Source organism: Doryrhamphus excisus, chromosome 4 (assembly GCF_030265055.1).
Source record: "Doryrhamphus excisus isolate RoL2022-K1 chromosome 4, RoL_Dexc_1.0, whole genome shotgun sequence".
In the NCBI taxonomy this organism is placed as follows: Eukaryota; Metazoa; Chordata; class Actinopteri; order Syngnathiformes; family Syngnathidae; genus Doryrhamphus; species Doryrhamphus excisus.
Genome location: NC_080469.1, coordinates 2,845,776 through 2,867,665, shown reverse-complemented (window position 1 = coordinate 2,867,665; position 21,890 = coordinate 2,845,776). Strand labels below are relative to the sequence as shown.

General features: G+C 39.4%; 3 protein-coding genes across 3 annotated transcripts in view; 2 read left to right on the top strand and 1 right to left on the bottom strand.

Moving 5' to 3' along the window:
• Window positions 1-5,052, top strand: part of LOC131127824 (sarcoplasmic/endoplasmic reticulum calcium ATPase 2-like) — a 28,384-nt gene extending 23,332 nt beyond the window's left edge. Inside the window, exon 20 of the mRNA XM_058070093.1 lies at window positions 1,553-5,052. Within this exon, the coding sequence (XP_057926076.1) occupies window positions 1,553-1,825 (273 nt within the window). The 3' untranslated portion in view covers window positions 1,826-5,052. The remainder of the gene's footprint in view (window positions 1-1,552) is intronic.
• Window positions 5,053-5,583: 531 nt separating this feature from the next.
• anapc7 (anaphase promoting complex subunit 7) lies at window positions 5,584-12,267 on the bottom strand. The gene is made up of 11 exons (XM_058070094.1): window positions 12,026-12,267; window positions 11,374-11,560; window positions 11,048-11,167; window positions 9,967-10,078; window positions 9,736-9,889; window positions 8,186-8,328; window positions 7,984-8,101; window positions 6,702-6,898; window positions 6,414-6,638; window positions 6,195-6,345; window positions 5,584-6,113 (listed from the first exon to the last, which is right to left on the bottom strand). The coding sequence occupies exons 1-11, from the start codon at window positions 12,124-12,126 to the stop codon at window positions 5,924-5,926; spliced, it is 1,698 nt and encodes a 565-aa protein (XP_057926077.1). The 5' UTR covers window positions 12,127-12,267; the 3' UTR covers window positions 5,584-5,923.
• Window positions 12,268-12,887: 620 nt separating this feature from the next.
• LOC131128655 (ubiquitin-conjugating enzyme E2 G1-like) lies at window positions 12,888-21,731 on the top strand. Its single transcript, XM_058071722.1, has 6 exons — window positions 12,888-13,056; window positions 15,253-15,355; window positions 15,444-15,541; window positions 17,787-17,965; window positions 19,243-19,350; window positions 19,525-21,731. The coding sequence occupies exons 1-5, from the start codon at window positions 13,014-13,016 to the stop codon at window positions 19,327-19,329; spliced, it is 510 nt and encodes a 169-aa protein (XP_057927705.1). The 5' UTR covers window positions 12,888-13,013; the 3' UTR covers window positions 19,330-19,350; window positions 19,525-21,731.
• The last annotated feature ends 159 nt before the right edge of the window (window positions 21,732-21,890 follow it).

Below are 21,890 nucleotides of genomic sequence, written 5' to 3'. Positions count from 1 at the left end.
TGAGGCCCCCGCTTTGATATGAAGTTTAATGTTAGTGCGGCCCCACGCAAGTTTGATATGGATGCTGTATGGTATCATGTACCCAGAAAAAATTATTACGTTTGATTAATGTTCATGTTAAAGGTTAAATAACTGTTAATAGTTATCCTCCCTAGCCGTGTGGAAGTGGTAAGTTTTTGGCTATTTAAGTTGAAAGGAAATAACTTGAAGGCTACCGTTTAGGTCGCTAGCTCTCTAGTTTGCGAGTTAGCATGTGTCTCAAGACGCTGCAGTTGCGCAATATGTTGTAAATAAAAAAAAGTATAAATGTGACTATAGTCGTGTTTTGTCATGTCTACAGGGCTCTAATAATGCTTTGTTTATTTTAATCTGAAAAAAATAATTTGTCTACCCACCAACTATATGTGGTTTCTTACGTTTTTATTATTTGCCGTTTTATTATTATTATTATTATATTTATTTATTACTGATTAATTGATTTTCTTTATTCTTGATTTGTTTATTTTTCATCTTATTTTGTGTAGAAAAATAAAAAATAAGATATTTGAGAACAGTGGAATGTTTTATCAGAGCTTTTATTGTAGAAAATTGGAACCTAAGCAAAGTTTTTTTTATTATTTTTTTGTTTTTAATAAATGTGTTTTTTTGTTTTTTTTTTTAAAACCTGATGCGGCCCAGTCTCACCCAGTGGTAAAGTTTTTGGCTATTTAAGTTTAAAGGAAATAACTTGAAGGCTACCGTTTAGGTCGCTAGCTCTCTAGTTTGCGAGTTAGCATGTGTCTCAAGACCCTGCAGTTGCGCAATATGTTGTAAATAAAAAGAGTATAAATGTGACTATAGTCGTGTTTTGTCATGTCTACAGGGCTCTAATAATGCTTTGTTCATTTTAATCTGAAAAAAATAATTTGTCTACCCACCAACTATATGTGGTTTCTTAAGTTTTTATTATTTGCCGTTTTATTATTATTATTATATTTATTTATTACTGATTAATTGATTTTCTTTATTCTTGATTTGTTTATTTTTCATCTTATTTTGTGTAGAAAAATAAAAATTAAGATATTTGAGAACAGTGGAATGTTTTATCAGAGCTTTTATTGTAGAAAATTGGAACCTAAGCAAAGTTTTTTTTTTTTTTTTTTTTTTTTTTTTTTTTTTTTTAATAAATGCGTTTTTTTGTTGTTTTTTTTAAACCTGATGCGGCCCAGTCTCATCCAGTGGTAAAGTTTTTGGCTATTTAAGTTTAAAGGAAATAACTTGAAGGCTACCGTTTAGGTCGCTAGCTCTCTAGTTTGCGAGTTAGCATGTGTCTCAAGACCCTGCAGTTGCGCAATATGTTGTAAATAAAAAGAGTATAAATGTGACTATAGTCGTGTTTTGTCATGTCTACAGGGCTTTAATAATGCTTTGTTCATTTTAATCTGAAAAAAATCGCGATTTTCAAAATCAAGATTTTTTTTTTCCAATGTAAAAAAATGTGCCATGGCTGTAAAAAGTTTGAAAAACACTAATAATAAACGCCACATGATCACACGTCTCCATGCTCCTCCAGGTCATCTTCCAGATCACACCGCTGGACTCCACCCAATGGATGATGGTGCTGAAGATCTCCTTGCCTGTCATCCTGCTGGACGAGCTGTTGAAGTTTGCGGCCAGGAACTACTTGGACTTGGGTAAACAGCCGGAGAAGTCCGGCGGCCACAAAGGCTGCTCCTTGTCTGCATGCGCCGAGGGCATCTCGTGGCCGTTTGTGGCCGTGTCCCTGCCACTGGTGCTGTGGATCTACAGCACCGACACTAACGTGGCTGCCGTGTTGTGGCCCTGACTGACCATGCCCCCCCCCGTGGACTCTAACACACGCATCTAACACAAACTCTGATACTCTCCATCTTGATCTGACAGACAGATGGACGTTTTTTTAGCAGAGGAGAGCTTGGCGGTTTAGTCATGGTAGTCATGGCGACATCAGGTTTTTTTTTGTTGTTCCAAATAATATTTTTTCATCGTCAAATAAGTATAATACACTGTAAAAAGTCAAATACAGGTCAGAAGTACTTCGATTTGACTAAAAAGGATTTTTGTTCTTACAAGGCATTTATTTATCTTAAATGTTCTATACAAAGTCGACATCGTACATAAAAGATGAGGAGGCCATTTTGTTGTAGTGTTATTGTTATTATTATTGCTAAACAGTTGCATAATATTAAAACCTTCATACAGTCACTTACTGTTCAGTGCCAAGTAAGCTTGAAAATAATAACTAATAATTATTATGAGGGGCTGCATGGTGGTCAGGTGGTTAGCGCGCGGACCTCACAGCTAGGAGACCCAGGTTCAATCCCACCCTCGGTTATCTCTGTGTGGAGTTTGCATGTTCTCTGGTTTCCTCCCACATTCCAAAAAACATGCTAGGTTAATTAGCGACTCCAAATTGTCCATAGGTATGAATGTGAGTGTGAATGGTTGTTTGTCTATATGTGCCCTGTGATTGGCTGGCCACCAGTCCAGGGTGTACCCCGCCTCTTTTCGTGAAGACAGCTGGGATAGGCTCCAGCACCCCCACAACCCTCGTGAGGATAAACGGTAGAAAATTAATGAATGAATGAGTTCTCCTCCTATGTTGTGTGGAAGTGGTAACTTTTTGGCTTCTTATTTTCTTTCCCCACCCTCGGCCATCTCTGTGTGGAGTTTGCATGTTCTTCCCGTGCATGCGTGGGTTTTCTCCGGGTACTCCGGTTTCCTCCCACATTCCAAAAAAAAACATGCTAGGTTAATTAGCGACTCCAAATTGTCCATAGGTATGAATGTGAGTGTGAATGGTTGTTTGTCTATATGTGCCCTGTGATTGGCTGGCCACCGCCTCTCGCCTGAAGACGGCTGGGATAGGCTCCAGCACCCCTACAACCCTCGTGATGAGGATAAACGGTAGAAAATGAATGAATGAGTTCTCCTCCTATGTTGTGTGGAAGTGGTAACTTTTGGTAGAAATTGAATGAATATTGCCCATGATCTGAATGTGTCACAGTGGCCAGTTATGCTTATGTCGACATACGCAGCCAATCTGAGGGTGTCGACTTAAACGGGTTCTACAAAGGTGTATTATATTCCATATGTACTAAGATAGGAGTGCTTCCTTGAGGTACACATAGTAGTGCCTGGTAAGAAGAAATATCTTTTTAGCCAAAACATGAGCACCTTGAGTTCATATATTTCATGTTGTCTTTCTGCGGCGTATTCATTTAGGAATTAGGAGCTTTTCTTCATGATTTTTCTGCATTAGGCGGAGCACAGCTACCTCACTGCTATTCTAGTAACATACATGGCGAGGGTGTCCAAACTTTTTCCCATCCCGTCACGGGCCGCATGCAACAAAATGAAAAGATGCGGGGGGCCATTTTTTAATATTCTCATACGTACCGAAAACAATTCAATGTTTGACGTTGACGTTCTCTGATCAAACATTTGCAATAAAAGTGACCGTTGTAATTAGACTTATTGTATGACTTATTAAACGCATTTAAAATATAAATCATAAAATTCCAATTCCAAGCATAAAAACTACTGTTACTGTAATGTTGGGTGCGACACACAAGCACCAGACTTGATGGCCGAAACAACAGGCTTTTATTGCAAGTTTGAATAAGATCTCTTAACACGGGCTAATGTTGTAGCCGTAAACCACACCAAGCTAAATTTCAATTTTGGCACCCCCAAAATATTAAATATTTTTATAGTCTATAATTAAAAAATATTAAATCATGACTGCTGTAATTTTTTTTTTATAGTTGAGGCAATTAAATGTTTTTTTTTTTATTCTACACTGGTCGCTAGGTGTTACTGTTACTGTAATGTTGGGTGCGACACACAAGCACCAGACTTGATGGCCAAAACAACAGGCTTTTATTGCAGGTTAGAATAAGATCTCTAACACGGGCTAATGTGGTAGCCGTAAACCACACCAAGCTAAATTTCAATTTTGGCACCCTAAAAATATTAAATATTTTTCTAGTCTATAATTAAAAAATATATAAAATCATTACTGTAATTTTTTTTATAGTCAAGGCAATTAAATGTTTTTTATTCTACACTGGTCGCTAGGTGTTACTGTTACTGTAATGTTGGGTGCGACACACAAGCACCAGACTTGATGGCCAAAACAACAGGCTTTTATTGCAAGTTTGAATAAGATCTCTAACACGGGCTAATGTTGTAGCCGTAAACCACACCAAGCTAAATTTCAATTTTGGCACCCTAAAAATATAAAATATTTTTCTAGTCTATAATTAAAAAAATATTAAATCATGACTGCTGTAATTTTTTTTATAGTCGAGGCAATGAAATGTTTTTTTTTTCTTTCCAATGTGCCCCTAATAATCTTTCATAATGTAGTATTGCGGGTTCTTTTTTTATTGGTACAAAAACAACCCGCGGACTGCAAATGGCCCCTGGCCCAGACTTTGGACATCCTTCCAAACGCCTTCGTCCACATTTTGTCACCTCATTCCATTCCATACACACTTTTTTTTTTCTATAATTTGATCAGTCTTTGAAGTGTAATGTATAAATGTGCACATACTGTACTTGAATATACTGTATATGATACTTCACATGGAAGTGTGTATATCTGTACATAATAATAATAATAATATTAATAATAAGCACAGCAGTAGGACGTATAGGACGTCATTTTAGTCGGCTTTTGGTGTGCCTGTACCGACGAGTACTTTGAGCTTTTATTTTTCTAGGTTATTTCCTGCAAGGACTTCCTTTTTGTGTGTGTGTGTGTGTGTGTGTGTGTGTACACTAGTGTGACCCTGCATGCCAACTATACTACCCGTCCATTTTTGTGTTATTGCATCATTTTTATGTATTTTTTTTAAAAACTAGAATTCATAAATTAGTTTAAAGCGCCTTCATTTCAAACCAACACATCATTTCTGCCATTTGTTAGTAGACTCGTATACACTTGGTATGATAATATGTGCAGTGGTTTAATTCCCGCTCTCTTTTCTCTTTCCAGCCAAGGCCATGTAGGCCCAAGTCCCCCCCCCCCCCCCCCCCCCCCCCAAAAAAAAAAAAAATCCATTGGCTTTGGTTTTGTGTTGTGCATGTGTGTTTTTTGGGGCAGCACACTTTACAGTAACATGAGCTGCATGTCAGAAAAATGAAGACAGAGCTGGGTTGGAATTTGGAATAAAATGTCCTCTCGTTGGTCGTTTCCGTATTGAGGAGACCAAGCGAGAACGCTATCAGCTTTCAAATGCCTCCTTTTTTTTTTTTTTTGACCTGAACATCTTCATACTGTTTTGGTGCATGTCTTGCTCAAATCTGCTGCCTTGTGTAATTAATAGACGATGTCAAGATTTTAATGGCTATAAAGTGTTTAGATATGCGTTAAAAACAGTTGATCTTTCCTAAGGAAATGCTTTTATGGGCTATTTAAAAAAAAAAAAAAGACATGGAGCAGATGCAGTGATTACCACTGCTCTGATGAATGTTGGATTCAGGTAAATAAAATTTAGATTTCATGAATGTTGTCGTTTTTTTTTGTGGGGGAACTTTGCATAAAGTTGGGCCGTGTCGTCCACATCAACACACTTGATTTTAATTGTACAGTTAAAAAATATTTACATTTATGCATTCCGACATGACGATATATACCAAAATGTATCAAATATCACCAGACACCACTGATTGAATGTTAATAATAATAATGTAAATATCGTTATATAGCATTTTTCACAATGATGCTTCATTTAATTCCGGGTTGCGTTAGCAAACAAGGCATAGTTAGCATCGATGTTCAAAAAAAAAATCAGTAACAAATGAGTGGACTTAATACTGATCTTGTGTTTTCGAAAATGAAATGAAAACTGCCGCGGTGCGATTCCGCCGTGTCAGTCCCCCTCGTGGCGGCCTTGCGTCACTGCATCCCAAACCACTGTTCCTGGTCGGCCCACTGTGCCGCCTCGCTGTCGCTGCCCTCCAGGTCGCCGTCTTCACCGCTGCCCTCCATGTCGTCGCCGTCCAGCTCCACCGTGGCGTCCGTGGGACTCTCTTCTTTCTCCATTTTCTGCATGCCTTCCAGGGACTTCTGATCATTTGGGTCCAGACTACGGAATTTTGGCAAGACTTTAGTGGAATATTCATACTGTTTGGATAGCCCTGGTTGAAATAATGGAATATTCGGTTACCTTAGCGCGATGCTATACTGATCCATGGCCTCCTGGTAATCATTAACCGCCACCAGGAAGTCTCCGAGCATCCTGTGCAGCACACAGTCGCTCTGATTGGCTAGGGCCTTGCGAAGCAAAGCGATGCCTTCTTCGTGTTTCTGTTCTCGACCTTCACAAAAAAAAAAGAGTTCATGACTATTCAAAATAAAAGTAATTAGTTGTAGTACTACTACATACTTAGTAGTTCGGCCTTTTTCACCACGGCCTTCGTGTAGTCGGGCCTCTGAGCCAGAGCTTTGTCCAGTAAAGTCTTGGCTTTCTCCTGCGTCACGGGGTCCTCCAGGCACACGGTGGCCAAGATGGTGAGGGTCTGTGCGTTGGCCCCTAAGGTCTTGTAGATGTTATTGGCCATCCCCATGGCCTCTCTGATGCCATTGGACGCCAGGTAACAGTCGATCAGACCTGCAGTGACGCAGCAATTAATACTCGGCGACGGGTCCCTCGCAGAGGGTGAAGCAAACGTGCCTTCGTAGCAGTCGAGTCGGCACGGCGCCAAGCGCATGGCCTCGCGGAAATGGATGATGGCCTCCTGGACGCGGCCCATGTTTCTCAATGCCGCCCCCTTCAGGAGGAGAGCCTGCACGCTGTTGCTGTTCAGCTGGATGGCCTTGGCGCCGAGGTAAAGCGCTCTGGAGTAGCGCTTGCTGTAGAAGCTGTGGCAACTGACAGCGCAAGTATTAAATTATTAGAAATACGCACAAAGCTTAGAAATAATAATAAAGATTCTATGTAAATATGTATAAAAATGCTAAAAAAAAAAATTGTAGTACAGGGGTCTCAAACTTGCGGCCTGCGGGCCGCATTTGGCCCGCGGGCCGCAAGTTTGAGACCCCTGTACAAAGCTTAGAAATAATAATAAAGATTCTATGTAAATATGTATAAAAATGCTAAAAAAAAAAAAATTGTACAGGGGTCTCAAACTTGCGGCCCGCGGGCGACGCCAGTTTGAGACCCCTGTACAAAGCTTAGAAATAATAATAAAGATTCTATGTAAATATGTATAAAAATGCTAAAAAAAAAAAAATTGTACAGGGGTCTCAAACTTGCGGCCCGCGGGCCAAATGCGGCCCGCGAGACGCCAGTTTGAGGCCCCCCCCCACCTTGATACCAAAGTTTAATGTTGAAACGACAGCTTAAAAGGTGTGTGCACACCGGACACAATTAACATGATTTTTGCCCCGCCCATACTGTTTTGCTTTGGATTAGCAATGAAGCTAAAGGCTACAAATAAATAATAAATAAAAAGGGTACAAATAAATGCAGGAAATGATTCGGAATAAAACATAACATAAAGCATCTCATAAAAACATGTTGTTAAAGTTACGACGCTGCTCCCAGATGGAACTGAGTACGATGCTAACTTGCTAATTGGGTCAAATTATTCGGTTTCATTCATGTTCATGTTAAAGGTTAAATAAGTGTTAATACTGTACATTTGAATCTGAAAAAAATCATTTCTCTACCAACTGTATGTGGTTTCTTACGTTTTTCTTATTTGCTGTTTTATTATTATTTTACTTATTTATTACTGATTAATTGATTTATTGTCTTTATTCTTAATTTATTTATTTATTTATATCTTATTTTGTGTATAGAAAAATAAAAATGAAGATATTTGAGAACAGTGGAATGTTTTATTAGATATTTTGGTGTGGAAAAGCGGAACCAAAGTACTGAAAAAGTGTAGGGTACCCCTAGAACCCCTGTTCTAGTATTATGTAAGCAGCCTGGCGGCTTATATACTCACCCTGAAATCACCCAAGGTTCTGCGTGCTGGTCTGAAATATTGAACAATCGCCCTCCCAGAACCTCAACATCTTCGAGGTGTCCTTCTCGGGCCAGCAAGTAGCCATAGACGTCCATTCCTGTCAATCAAGATGGCAGCCCTTTATATAATATATTATTTTGCTTTTCATTTACAAGATATAATTTTTTTTTTCTAGGGGTACCTTTAATGAGATACGGGTCCAGCATCTGGGCTTGTTCAAATTTCAGAATGGCGTTCTTTGTGTCACCTGCCCTGAAGTAGACATCTGCCAGGCTTACCAGGAGGTCCACATTGTCCCGTAATAAAGACTTCTTCTCCAGAGAACTGAGACAGGATGGGGGAACATGCGGGGAAAAATTGCAAGAATTTACATTTTGCACTGTTGGAGATACTTAAGGAGGTACTAAGTAAAGCTTCAAAATGGGAGTGAGGCAAAAAGTGGACTGAAAAGAGGGCTCAAAAACCGCTGAAACCTTGTTTGATGCCATTGAAAATGGTTGATGTTCTTAACCCTTAGTATGGCCTAAAGATCTTCTGGGTGTGTGATGCACGCATCCCCTATGCCAGGGGTCTCAAACACGCGGCCCGCGGGCCAAATGTGGCCCGCAGGACACTAGTTTGAGGCCCCCGCCTTGATATGAAAGTTTAATGTTAGTGCGGCCCCGCGCAAGTTTGATATGGATGCTGTATGGTATCATGTACCCAGAAAAAAATTATGTTCGATTAATGTTCATGTTAAAGGTTAAATAACTGTTAATAGTTATCCTCCCTAGCCGTGTGGAAGTGGTAAGTTTTTGGCTATTTAATATTAAAGGAAATAACTTGAAGGCTACCGTTTAGGTGGCTAGCGCTCTAGTTTGCGAGTTAGCATGTGTCTCAAGACCCTGCAGTTGCGCAATATGTTGTAAATAACAAGGACACTAGTTTGAGGCCCCCGCCTTGATATGAAAGTTTAATGTTAGTGCGGCCCCGCGCAAGTTTGATATGGATGCTGTATGGTATCATGTACCCAGAAAAAAATTATGTTCGATTAATGTTCATGTTAAAGGTTAAATAACTGTTAATAGTTATCCTCCCTAGCCGTGTGGAAGTGGTAAGTTTTTGGCTATTTAAGATTAAAGGAAATAACTTGAAGGCTACCGTTTAGATCGCTAGCTCTCTAGTTTGCGAGTTAGCATGTGTCTCAAGACCCTGCAGTTGCGCAATATGTTTGAGGCCCAGCCTCAAGGCCCCGCCTTGATATGAAAGTTTAATGTTAGTGCAGCCCGCGCAAGTTTGATATGGATGCTGTATGGTATCATGTACCCAGAAAAAATTATTTTGTTTGATTCATGTTCATGTTAAAGGTTAAATAACTGTTAATAGTTATCCTCCCTATCCGTGTGGAAGTGGTAAGTTTTTGGCTATTTAAGATTAAAGGAAATAACTTGAAGGCTACCGTTTAGATCGCTAGCTCTCTAGTTTGCGAGTTAGCATGTGTGTCAAGACCCTGCAGTTGCCTAGTGAATTTTTTTGGGGTGTACCACTTGACTTGTATTTGTTCCACAACCCTCAGAATCTTTTAAAAGCAACGATTCGCTGCAAGAGGCCTTGCTTATGCAGGTCAGCAATGGAGTTGATGACAGTGAATCCACGTTTCCGCCAAGACTTTTCCTTTTTAAAGGCTGTGGTCTTAAATTTCTGATCACTTTTAATGTTTGTGTTCCAGGGTGCACCCCCCCTCCCGCTTACCAAATGGTGTTGATGGCCCTTTGATTATCACCGGCGTGTATGAAGGCATACGCCTTTATCCACACAGACAGCCAATCCAGGTTGGGGACACTCTGGATGACGTCCATAGTCATGGACGCCACTTCAGCTCCTTTCACTGATAAAGACAAAAGGCCTACAGAAGGCAAGAACATAATATAGAAAATATTTTTATGATTGATGATGATATCAGACAATATGAGTTGTGCATACCAATGATCGCATCCATAGCCAGGGGGCACTGTCGGAGGACTTCTTTGTAGCTCGTCACTGCCGAGCGTTCCTGCCCAGCTTTCCTGTACAAGTTAGCTAGCATCATACTGATCTAAAGGTAAGAACACATGAAAAAGTACATTAAAATATTGTAGAGAATTTTTTTTTATTGTGAGGGATGCCATACTAGAGATACTACAGAGCCTGATTTTTATTCTTGGGATCGGTTCAATACTGGCTCTTCAGCACAGCCACTATTATAATCAATGAAAGGAGGAACACAATTAAAGGGCCAACCAGGTAGCTCTTAAATAGATAGGAGCCTATCACGAGCTATGAAAGAACCCACGGCGAGCTTGTCGACCAATACTCAATATAAGTGTGACTCAGAATGTCATCTTACAAAGTACACTCAACTCATCACACAGCGACTTAACACCTAAAAGTGCCTAGAAAATATAAAAGTACTACTGCGTCTGAGCAAAGCATTTCATTGGAGGACAAGCGGGATAAGAAATTAATTATTAACTTACTGGTACCTTTTTGAGTGTTAATTTGTATTTATTTTTTATTTATTATTATTATTTTTATAATAAATTATTATTTATTCTAAATTATTTGAATTATTTGTACAAATTACTGTTTACGCTGTACATTGTTGTTCATATTTGATGTCATCTATTTATTCTCCACATTATCATTATTATTATTTATTATTATGCGGGAGCCAGGCAACGATATTGATATTGTGCAATGACAATAACGAAAGTCTATCTATCTATCAATGAATCAGTGGTTAATCGATTTTGATTTCCATCTGCACGACGCTATCAAAACAATTATCACTCAAAGTTTGTAAATAAGAGTATAATATGAAAACACAAGAATTAAAATAATGTGCATAAATGTAGTAGGTTTAAGAATATTGTATTACCACCTATTCTGATTATTGTTTGGCAAAAGTCACAAGTTAAGGTGCAAGCAATGCTTGCATCGGTTATGCCAACAACCGCTTACGTCAACCGAGAACCCGACGTCAACAGTTCCCACCGTAATGATCACCACAATTAAAGAAGCCTACCTTTGGAGTCCGTTGTCGGGACGGGATCCCATCCAGCACTGCAATGGCATCTTTATCCAGTTTTAAGATCGTATAACATTCAGCTATCTTGTACTTTACTTCAATCTCGGAAGGAAGACTCTGGAAAACAAAATAGGTTCCAGTAACCTCCATTCTTGACATAAGGGCAGACGATGGATCATCATTTCTCATGAGCATGATCACAGAGGACGAATAAATAGCATAAATTTTGTTTTGTTTCAGTTATCAAAACAGAAGTGACTCGTACATTAAGTGAAGAACCCCGCAGTTTATGTACATTTAAAAATGTGTCTTATTGACTATACCTGTGCCTGAAGGTTCGCTGCAGCTCCACCTGCAGAGGTACGAACTTTGGATGTTTTGCTGAGCACTTTCTTCTGTTGAAGTGCCATACTGTATTTACAGGCAGCATTGCGGTACTCCTTATCGTGGAAGATGGCATCAGCATGGTAAACCAAGAGCTGGTACTTCTGGGCGGGGGAGAACAACTCTCTAGAGGCAAAACAAATGAAAAACATACAACACACAGCGTTAAAACATATTTAGAGCACTCACAAATTATATTTTTATAATGTCTATACAGTGCAGGGCAGCTACACGAAGGAGCAGGTTATACAGTGAATACAGTACAGTAAATGCAATGACACCTTCACACGTCAGTAGCATTTGCATTCCTGTAATATTTCAAACCAACATAACAACAGAAACATTTAACTGATATACTGTCACACGTAATTCTAACTCACTGTTACCGTTAGGTCGCTATTCTTGTGTATGGTGTTTATATTTCGACGTAGTTGTTTATAATGTATGTGTAATTAGTTTTAACCAAATGTATTCGTGTTCATAGATTGTTATTTACGTTGTCGCTAACCAACTAGCAATGTGCTGAAGACTACATAGAGGTGTTCGGGAAGCCTTCCAGGAAATAGACGGACCCGGCGTGATATTACTTACGGGTTATTATTACTCATCGTCAACAACAAGCTGCTCAATATCCGGACGTTGGAGTGGAGACCAGCCGCTGCCATGTCCCGTACATGATCCACTACATTCATTTTCAGTAGCTGGATAGAAGATAGACACCTTATTTGGGTTGACGTTTGTGTTTAAAAGTTTCAGCGAATAAACAGCTAACGCTAGCTAAGCAGCTAACTTCTGGTCTATTAAAAATGGCGCCCGCGGACCTCTCTTCCGCATAATGGTACATGTTGCCTTTAAGTGCACTTGGAAATATTAACTTTCATTCCTCAATCTCAGTGGTTGTTCAATGTTGACAAAAGTAACCATTGGGTCATTGAAGGCACTTGGGATTTAAAATACATGCAGTACATAAATATGATGAAAATATGATGTAAATTTGATCCCTGATTTGCCCCAACAGTGCATAACTTGTGCCTTATATTTATTGTAACTGTAAAAAAATAACTATATTTGATCTATTTAGTTGTCTCTTTTTAAATCTGTGATCTCCTCAGTTACTGACGTTATCTTTTGTATAATTCTCAATATACAATATTTGTAATTATGCTAACCCATAATTTCACAAGTACAGAAATAATTTTAAAATAGCATTCCATGTATGCTCACTTTATACACCTGTCAACAATTATTTTAAACAATACTTGGGACTAACTCCGATTTATAAAAAAACAGCTTCATTTTAAATAATATTCTCAATTTTTCCCCTTACGAGTAACAATTTTGTAATTTCTAATGATAATGATAACATTACGAGAAAACAAATAACGAATAAGAATACAATATCTGGCACCTATGCGGATTCTCACACGCGCTGGCAACAATCTGCACGCATGCGCAGTGCTAAAGTCAGCAGCTGAAGCTTGTGTCAAAACACAGAGGGAATCAGAAGCAGGCAGCAAATCTGGGCTACCGCAGAGTATTTGAAAAAGCCAGTTTCCCCCCCCAATAACGTTCACATACCATGACCGAACAATCAGCGCTACTTCTTCGAAAACAACTAGCAGGTAAGACGAATATAAATATGTGTGTGACAAACGGGCAAATATAAAGTTTACGTCGGTAGTAGCAGCCAACGTTAGCGTCGTTAGCGGCTAGGCGATGCTATCATGTTTACGCTATACATTTGAGGTTAAAAAAAAATCATAAACAACGCAATGGCTCCTTGGTGAAGCAACACGTAATAGCGGTGGCTGTGGTTATATGAATAAGAGTCATTCTTACACTCAACGTGATTTGATTTTACAATTCACTTGCTTGACTGGCTAGCAAGTTCGCCTCTAGTTAGCTGACGGAACAAAGGAATGATCAGCGCAGTGATCTATCAGATTTAATTAACTCATACTTATCGAATGAGAGTAGAGTATAGTCATACTCTTAAATGCATTAAAAACAAACACCTCTCCGTGAAGTATAAAAATACAGATGCACTTATGAGTATAATGAATATTGCTCATCGACTTGGGTTTGCTATTAACTGGTGAAATTGTGTGTGGAGTGTATTGCAGTAATGGAAATACAAATATAAAATGCATTTATGAAGATACACTTCACGATGTGTTATTTAGGCTACTGCACACTGACATATTTGTGTATATTAGGCCTTTATTCATCTCTTAAAGTAACTTTATCATATCTCCTGTATCATAAAAGACAGTCTTTAAAAACTGTGATTATACATACTTAAAAATTTTACTTGTTCAGTTGTACATTAACCACTGTGCATTTTTTGTTGTTGTTTTACTACGTCTGTAATTATTTTTTATAATTCTTCAGCCTAACCGAATGATGTTAACATAGGCAATTGTACATACAGTAAACCTCGGATATATCGTATTCAATTGTTCCCACTGGTTTTGTCCGATATAAGCGAAATCCGTTATATGTGTATACCGGAAAATGTCCGTTTTACGCATATATCGGATTTATATCCGGTATATGCGTAAATGGGATTTTATCCGTTATAAAAAGGCACTTCCTTGACTATGTTTCCAATGTACCTGGCAACGCTGCAAACGCTGCAAATGATGTCGTATAGCGGCCTGTCACGATTCAGCGAATCGGGGAGCGCCACGATGCGGCCATCCGATATATGCGAGGGAAATTTAATGGAAATGCATTGGAACGGGACTGGAGATTTTGTCCGAAATAGGCGAAATCCGTTATAAAAAAATCCGATATATGCAATGAATTTTTATTGGAAATGCATTACAGAAAAATTGGTTCTTTTTTATCTGTCCGTTGTGAGCGAATTTCCGATATATCCGAGTCCGATATATCCGAGGTTTACTGTATAATCAAAATTTATTCATTCATTTTCTACCGCTTATCCTCACAAGGGTTGCGGGGTTGCTGGAGCCTATCCCAGCTATCTTCGGGTGAGAGGAGAGGTACACCCTGGACTGGTCGCCAGCCAATCACAGATAATCAAAATCAAAACCGAAATTAGCAATTGCTTGCATGTTTATTTGTGACTTTGGCCAAAAACATAAAGAGGGAATTTTTTAAAACGTTTCCTCAATTTGTGCATACTTTTATTTTGTCTCTTTGTTTTTATAGCATGTTTCAGTGTTTTCCTTTTATTCGTTTATTTGTGTTGGACCGTCACAGATACATTTGGAGCCCTTGCTGACAAACATATTATAATGAGAATGAATAGAGATTGTCATTCTAACTCCGTACAGTACATGACATCATGACTCTGCTTCTTAAAGGGGACCCATTATGCTCATTTTTCAGCCCTTTGTATTGCGTGGTGGACTCCTATAGAGCAGCAACACACAATAACCCACACAGAATTTTTTTTTTTTTTTTTTTTTTTTTTGTTTTTAGATCTTCCAGGATCTGCATTTACATTAACAAGCACTAAAGTACAACTCGTACAGCCTGATTGGTACACACACACTGTTACTATGGAGCTGAATATCTTAACTCCCAACGTGAAACCTTAACATGAACCTTCTTGTCATCCCAGACAAGAAGACAGGAGAGAGGGTGGAAAAAAAATCATGCACGCACTTGTGAATTTATCAAAGTATTTCATGCTTGCCGCATCCGCAAGATCTGCACCGCTCCATAAAAGGTTCTTTATACTTGCTCCACAAAGCTGCGTGGACCCCACGGATGCGGCAAGCATGAAACTGTTTTTTTTTTTGGGCCCAAGCAAACCTGAAACCTGAAATAGGCCTCTGCTTCTCTTCCAGAGCTCAACAAGAACCCTGTGGAGGGCTTTTCAGCAGGTCTCATAGACGACGATGACATCTATAAATGGGAAGTTGTGATCATAGGCCCCCAAGATACCCTTTTGTAAGTCTCCATTTATTTGTTTTTTTTCCCTCCCAAAAAAATTCTAAATGCATCATTTTAAAACTTTGTCCTGTTTTTTCTGTTACAGTGAAGGAGGCTTTTTTAAAGCATATTTAACCTTTCCCTATGATTATCCTTTACGACCTCCAAAGATGAAGTTCATAACTGAAATCTGGCACCCAAATGGTAAGCACTCGGTCGTTTTTTACATTGACCAGGTTTGGGACACAGACTATGTTTACTTGATTTGTGGTCATTTTCCAAGCAGCTATTGGAAGCCTAAATACTTTACCTGGAACGACTAAAACAATCCCGCCCTACATTTTGAGTGTGCTATGTAAAACTAGAAATGTTCCATTTACATTTGAACGCACTATAAATACAGAAGTAGAGGGATTTCAATGTGCTCATGACAAAAACAATAATAAAATAAAAGTACGCCCTTAATAAAACATTTGTGTCACATTGCTGTCATGGCTAAATAAACAACTATGAAATAAGGGTGAAAATAAGTGATGATTTTGACACTTATGGGAAACAAAAGTCAAACAAATGTAGCCAAGAAAGTTATATATTCAAAACGATAACACATAACATTCACTGATATTGTATTATGATAACTATGATATACTGTAGATCTACTTAAAAGCTATCGAGTAGGCTTCTTTGTAGCTGTATTGGCACCTGTTCATGTCTCAACACCTCCGACACGTTGACTTCCGTCAACATAAGCGATTGTCAACATAACCAAACTTCCAAATTTCCTCCCATCACAATCTTTGGGACATACTGATGATTTTTCTCTTTTATAGTATGCCTTTATCGCTAACTATTTTCAAGCTACATCCGTTTGAAATAGTAGTTATGTACATAAGAAACGTGCTCATTGGTGCCTGATGTCAATAATCTCAGCCTCTATGAGGGCTCCTGTGGACCCCCCCTGGTGGACAGAGCCAGCATTGCAGCACCATCCATTCTTTTTCTATGCCGCTCGTCCTCCAATGAAATGCTTTGCCACGACACAATGCACTTTATTCAATATTTTTTCCTCATTTAAACTCATATTGCTACTTGTTTGTATATTTCTTAGGTATACCTTTTGACTGTTAAGTTGCTCTGTGATGAGTTTAGTGTTCTTTATAAGAAGACACCATGTCAGACTGTTTACATTGAGTAATGACCTTCTGCAGTTTCTCTAAATTTGTGCCGTATACACTAGAATTTCTGGTACTCTATTAGCAAAGCATTTGTCGATTAATTAATAATCTTTGATTAATCGATTAATTATTAAAGCGATAATGATACACATGTATTTACTGAGTCTGGAAAAAAAGTATGGAATTTTGAAATGTCAAATCTCTAGGACATCTCTGTGTGGAGTTTGCATGTTCTCCCCGTGCATGCGTGGGTTTTCTCCGGGTACTCCGGTTTCCTCCCACATTCCAAAAACATTCATTCATTTTTTACCGCTTTTTCCTCACAAGGGTCGCGGGGGTGCTGGAGCCTATCCCAGCTGTCTTTGAGCGAGAGGCGGGGTACACCCTGGACTGGTGGCCAGCCAATCACAGGGCACATATAGACAAACAACCATCCACACTCACATTCATACCTATGGACAATTTGGAGTCGCTAATTAACCTAGCATGTTTTTGGAATGTGGGAGGAAACCGGAATACCCGGAGAAAACCCACATGGGGAGAAAATGCAAACTCCACACAGAGATGGCCTAGAGTGGAATTGAACCCTGGTCTTCTAGCAGTGAGGTCTACGCGCTAACCACTAGATCGCCGTGCCGCCCATTCCAAATACATGCTAGGTTAATTAGCCACTCCAAATTGTCCATAGGTATGAATGTGAGTGTGAATGGTTGTTTGTCTATATGTGCCCTGTGATTGGCTGGCCACCAGTCCAGGGTGTACCCCACCCCTCGCCCCAAGACAGCTGGGATAGACTCCAGCACACCCGGCGACTCTTGTGAGGAAAAGCAGGAGAAAAGGAATGAATGAATGAGTTCTCCTCCTATGTTGTGTGGAAGTGGTAACTTTTTGGCTTCTTATTTTCTTTCCCCACCCTCGGTCATCTCTGTGTGGAGTTTGCATGTTCTTCCGGTGCATGCGTGGGTTTTCTCCGGGTACTCCGGTTTCCTCCCACATTCCAAAAACATGCTAGGTTAATTAGCGACTCCAAATTGTCCATAGGTATGAATGTGAGTGTGAATGGTTGTTTGTCTATATGTGCCCTGTGATTGGCTGGCCACCAGTCCAGGGTGTACCCCGCCTCTTTCCTGAAGACAGCTGGGATAGGCTCCAGCACCCCCTGCGATCCTCGTGAATGAATGAATGAATGAAATCTCTAGAAACTGTGTTTTTAGGTGTTGACACTTTTAAACAGACTATTCAGGCTAATATTTACAATATTCACTCCCAAACAGTTGCAAAAAACGGAGACGTGTGTATCTCGATCCTACACGAGCCCGGAGAGGATAAGTTTGGCTACGAGAAGCCAGAGGAGCGCTGGCTGCCGATCCACACCGTCGAGACAATCATGATCAGCGTTATCTCCATGCTGGCCGACCCCAACAGCGACTCACCAGCAAATGTGGACGCTGCGGTGAGTTAAACTGCACGTTACCTGTGCCTTTCAGATCGTGGAATGATGTCATTCAAAAGACCAGTTAGCACAGTGTTTTTCAACCTTTTTTGAGCCACGGCACGTTTTTTTTTTACATTGGAATAATCTTGTGGCACACCATTAACCAAAAATGTTACAAAATGTCACCACGACCTCACACGTGCATCAATAAGTCTATCGGAGGAACAAGGTAGGTGTTGCCACACGGACCAATATTACATTGCTATGCCAGTCTTTACACCACAGACACTCCACAGTAGCCATGTTTTTACATCACCACTTTTTCTCTTTCCGAATGACCTTTCGGGAAACAATGGTATCCATGGAAAGGAATATTCCAATCTCTTGTCTACATGCGCCGTGAAAATCAAACAGAATAGTCAATAGGGCATGCCCAGTAAAACGTAAACATCAACATCACGTGATACCGGCTTCCTGGAGTTATTCTTTCACTTGTTGGAATAACTCCGTATTGCCAGTTGTTCCTTCATCGAGTCTTGAAATTTAGTTTGAATCAAAAACAAACTTTGCTTAGTCCAGTGCCGATTGCTGGCCTCCATTTTTAAAACGTCGGTATCTGCGTGTTACGTCATATCTGAGCATGCGCTGAAAGAACGCACCCGGGATAAATTTAAACAGGAAAAGATCAAATTCAATCTTGCTAATATTTTATAATTAAACTCATGACATGTTTTATATAGATATATATTTTCTTTTTTAATAAAAGTGGACTTGTGAATGGCGTATAGAAGGGTTTAGATTCTGTTCCACAGATGGCGCTAATGCACACCAAAGCTGCTTGCCAACCGCCAATAAACAACAGAAGAAGAAAAACACCACCAAGAAGAACGCACCCTGACAACTTTCCGTTTGAGCGGGTACAAGATACCTCAATCGGATTGGTTAAAGGAATATTCCATCCCTGTTCAATTCTTTCCGTTTGAGCAAATAAACCAAATGCAATTGGAATATTTGGGTCCATGTATACTATTGACATCATGTCTATTGACATAATATTTGCAAATGATGATTAATAAATGTTAATTATAAAAAGTGATATTGGATAATTCCTCACGGCACACCTGACGGTTTCTTAAGGTACATTAGTGTGCCGCGGCACAGTGGTTGAAAATCACTGAGTTAGCATATGTCATCGATTAGCGACCAGTCCAGTGTTTTCCAGGCGTCATCTCACCCATTACCTTGAATAGGATAAGCAGTTATTAACGAATGAACAAACTATTTTTCTCTCACAGAAAGAGTGGAGGGAGGACCCCAACGGTGAATTCAAAAGAAAAGTGGCTCGTTGTGTAAGAAAAAGTCAAGAAATGGCCTTTGACTAGAGGGACTTTGACTATTCCAGGGTAAGTACAGGCTCTTATTGCGTGCAACAAGTCCGCATGGGAGAGAAGTAATTTGATTAGAATTTGGTAGTGCATATATTCCTCACATTATTTGCATCACTGCTTAAAAGCGTATGCATAACTTTGCTTTAGGACATGGTAGTAATGAAATTAAACTCCACTTTTTTTTCCCAGTTGAAGGATATGCCTCCAGAGGGAAACGTTCAGGCGTCTACGCCCCTTGTTTTGCAAGCCAAAAGGAATTGGTCGGCTTCAATCCCTTTCCGTGAATGGTTGTCATTTTTCGCAAAGAAGAAGAGCCAATTTGAGAACACTACCAGCGAAATTCACTTACTTCCTACCTGGAATTGTATAATCTTATTTATTTTGGAAAAAAACTAATGATGTAAAATATGTCACTACTGTAAATTAACTTGCTTTTTTTATCTGCTGCTGAACAGTTTCTACTTTATACCAGGTTTCTTATGCAATTTTAGTGGTCAAAGAAGGAGTCTAACAATTGAAAACCTGTTACCTTGATATCATCCCCTTGTCCTTTCTACTACGTACATGTCAGCCCAGCATATATCTTGTCGATAGATTCTTATTTTCAAACATTCTCATTCATTCACTGTTGCCTTTTTGGCTCCACTTCCACGGACTTCTTTTTTTTTTTTTTTCTTCATAAAGAGTCTACGAAGTTGTCGTGGCACTTACACAGGTCTTTTTATTTATTTATTTATTGTGTTTTGTTTTTTTTTTTTTTCTGGAGAGAATAGTCACCTGCAAACATTAGTTCCAACGTACATGATCCCCTTCAATCTCACTTAGATCTTGTTGCTAAATCTTGGTTGTAAATGATAAAAAAATGACTCACTCCGAGAGTCCATCTTTTAGTTTACAATAATTCACTGGGATCCACTCGTTTGGCCCCTCCCGCAAGTGGCAAAAAAAAAAAAAAAAACGCGGGTAATTGAGATGTTGCTGCATTCAGGCACTATTGTACATAACACTAACTTGCTTTGGGGAAACACTATAGCGATACATGGTACATACACCCTTACTCATTCAGCATTAACCAACAGGAGTTCTTCAAGCTACCTCACTCGCTGTATATACAAACTATACTATTTTATACTAATGTATAAAGAGGCATGCTGGGAAGCCCACATACACACACACACATGCCTTGTGGGTCCCAAATTAGAATAAAATAGTATTGTTTTGCATGTTTATTAGCGTTTATTTCAATACCCGCATAGTCTGTGTACAGACTACAATTTACATTGTGTGTTCCACTTTTTTTTTTTAATTGCACCATGAGGTAAGCATTATGTTTGAACTCCTGTTGGTTGGTGGTGTGTGTGTGTGTGTGTGTGTGTGTGTGTGTGCAGTTTTCACAAAAAAAATCTAAATGCTTTGATCAAAAAACCTGCAAATTTGGAATCCACTGTATTGGCTTTGACACGCATGACTTAACATTAATACTCGGTTTGTGCCAACTACTCAGGATTAAACTCCATCAATGTTGCAATTAGTAGCCGGTGGGATAGACTTGTAATATTCCTGACTGACTAAACTATCTTGGTCAATGAAGACGTATTTCGACTACCATTACCAAAAAGTGGTCTGTGAAAAAAAAAAAAAAAATCCTAAGCTGTGATTATTGTGTGCATGTGTGTGTGTGTGCGAGTGTACTGCTGTGGCATCCGAATTTACCTCAGTCTGGTTGTTGTTTGTCTTCATGCCGGGGAACTGGGCTAGCTGTTAGTATATCGCGCAGTCTTTTCGGGGTAAAACATGTAGATGCTGAGGACTTTTGAGTAGATGGAAAAGTAAAACTTTCAATCATTAGTACTTTTTGGTGCATATTTAGCCAGCATATATCACTTAAGTTCAACATTTGGGCCGCCATCCATTTTCAAGTAACTGAAGCTAATTACTATTTGAAATTGGATTGCATTGTGGTGGTATGCTAACCGTTCCCCCCTCTCGGTAATTGGCTTATTCATCATTAAGCCTTGCAGACTGACACTGACAAATAATGAACCGTCTTCTGGCACATGCAATCAGCGTTGAATGAGTTTGAATATGTGAAGGTTATACCGTTAATGTCTATCCTGCGTGAATGTGCCGTTGTGCTCTCAAGTAGACTTGTGTAGACTCCATCATTGCTGTCAACGTTTTAAGTCTCAATTTTCTAACCTGCCATGACCTCCCTCCTCTGACCGGTGTTCACTGTATTTGCACAGATTCAGTGTGCGTTTTTGAAACGTCATCAAGCAATACGCTCTGGAAAAACGGTGTCCAGGTAATTCACCCTATAATGTCATAACTTTTGTTTTGTTTCCCATTTTGTGTCAACGCAATGTATATTGGACATGATGCTCAATAAAGCGTGTAAAAAGTTCATTGTAGTTGGTTGGATGTTTTATGGATCCTCCCCTGTCAACAATCGCCGAGGACGTCGGTGTTTCAGCGCCCCCTTGTGGTAGCAATGCTAAACCGTATTTTAGCAATGACAAATCTGACAGTGAGCATGCGCGCGATGTAGGAAAGAC

Excerpts from the sequence above, each read along its gene's own strand:
- anapc7 (XM_058070094.1), bottom strand. The coding sequence starts at position 12,126 with ATGAATGTAGTGGATCATGTACGGGACATGGCAGCGGCTGGTCTCCAC. Across the intron at positions 11,168-11,373 it reads CAGCGAACCTTCAGGCACAG|AGTCTTCCTTCCGAGATTGA; the intron begins GTATAGTCAATA and ends TTTGTTTTCCAG. Across the intron at positions 9,890-9,966 it reads GGCTATGGATGCGATCATTG|GCCTTTTGTCTTTATCAGTG; the intron begins GTATGCACAACT and ends TGCCTTCTGTAG.
- LOC131128655 (XM_058071722.1), top strand. The coding sequence starts at position 13,014 with ATGACCGAACAATCAGCGCTACTTCTTCGAAAACAACTAGCAG. Across the intron at positions 15,356-15,443 it reads GGCCCCCAAGATACCCTTTT|TGAAGGAGGCTTTTTTAAAG; the intron begins GTAAGTCTCCAT and ends TTTCTGTTACAG. Across the intron at positions 17,966-19,242 it reads CAGCAAATGTGGACGCTGCG|AAAGAGTGGAGGGAGGACCC; the intron begins GTGAGTTAAACT and ends TTTCTCTCACAG.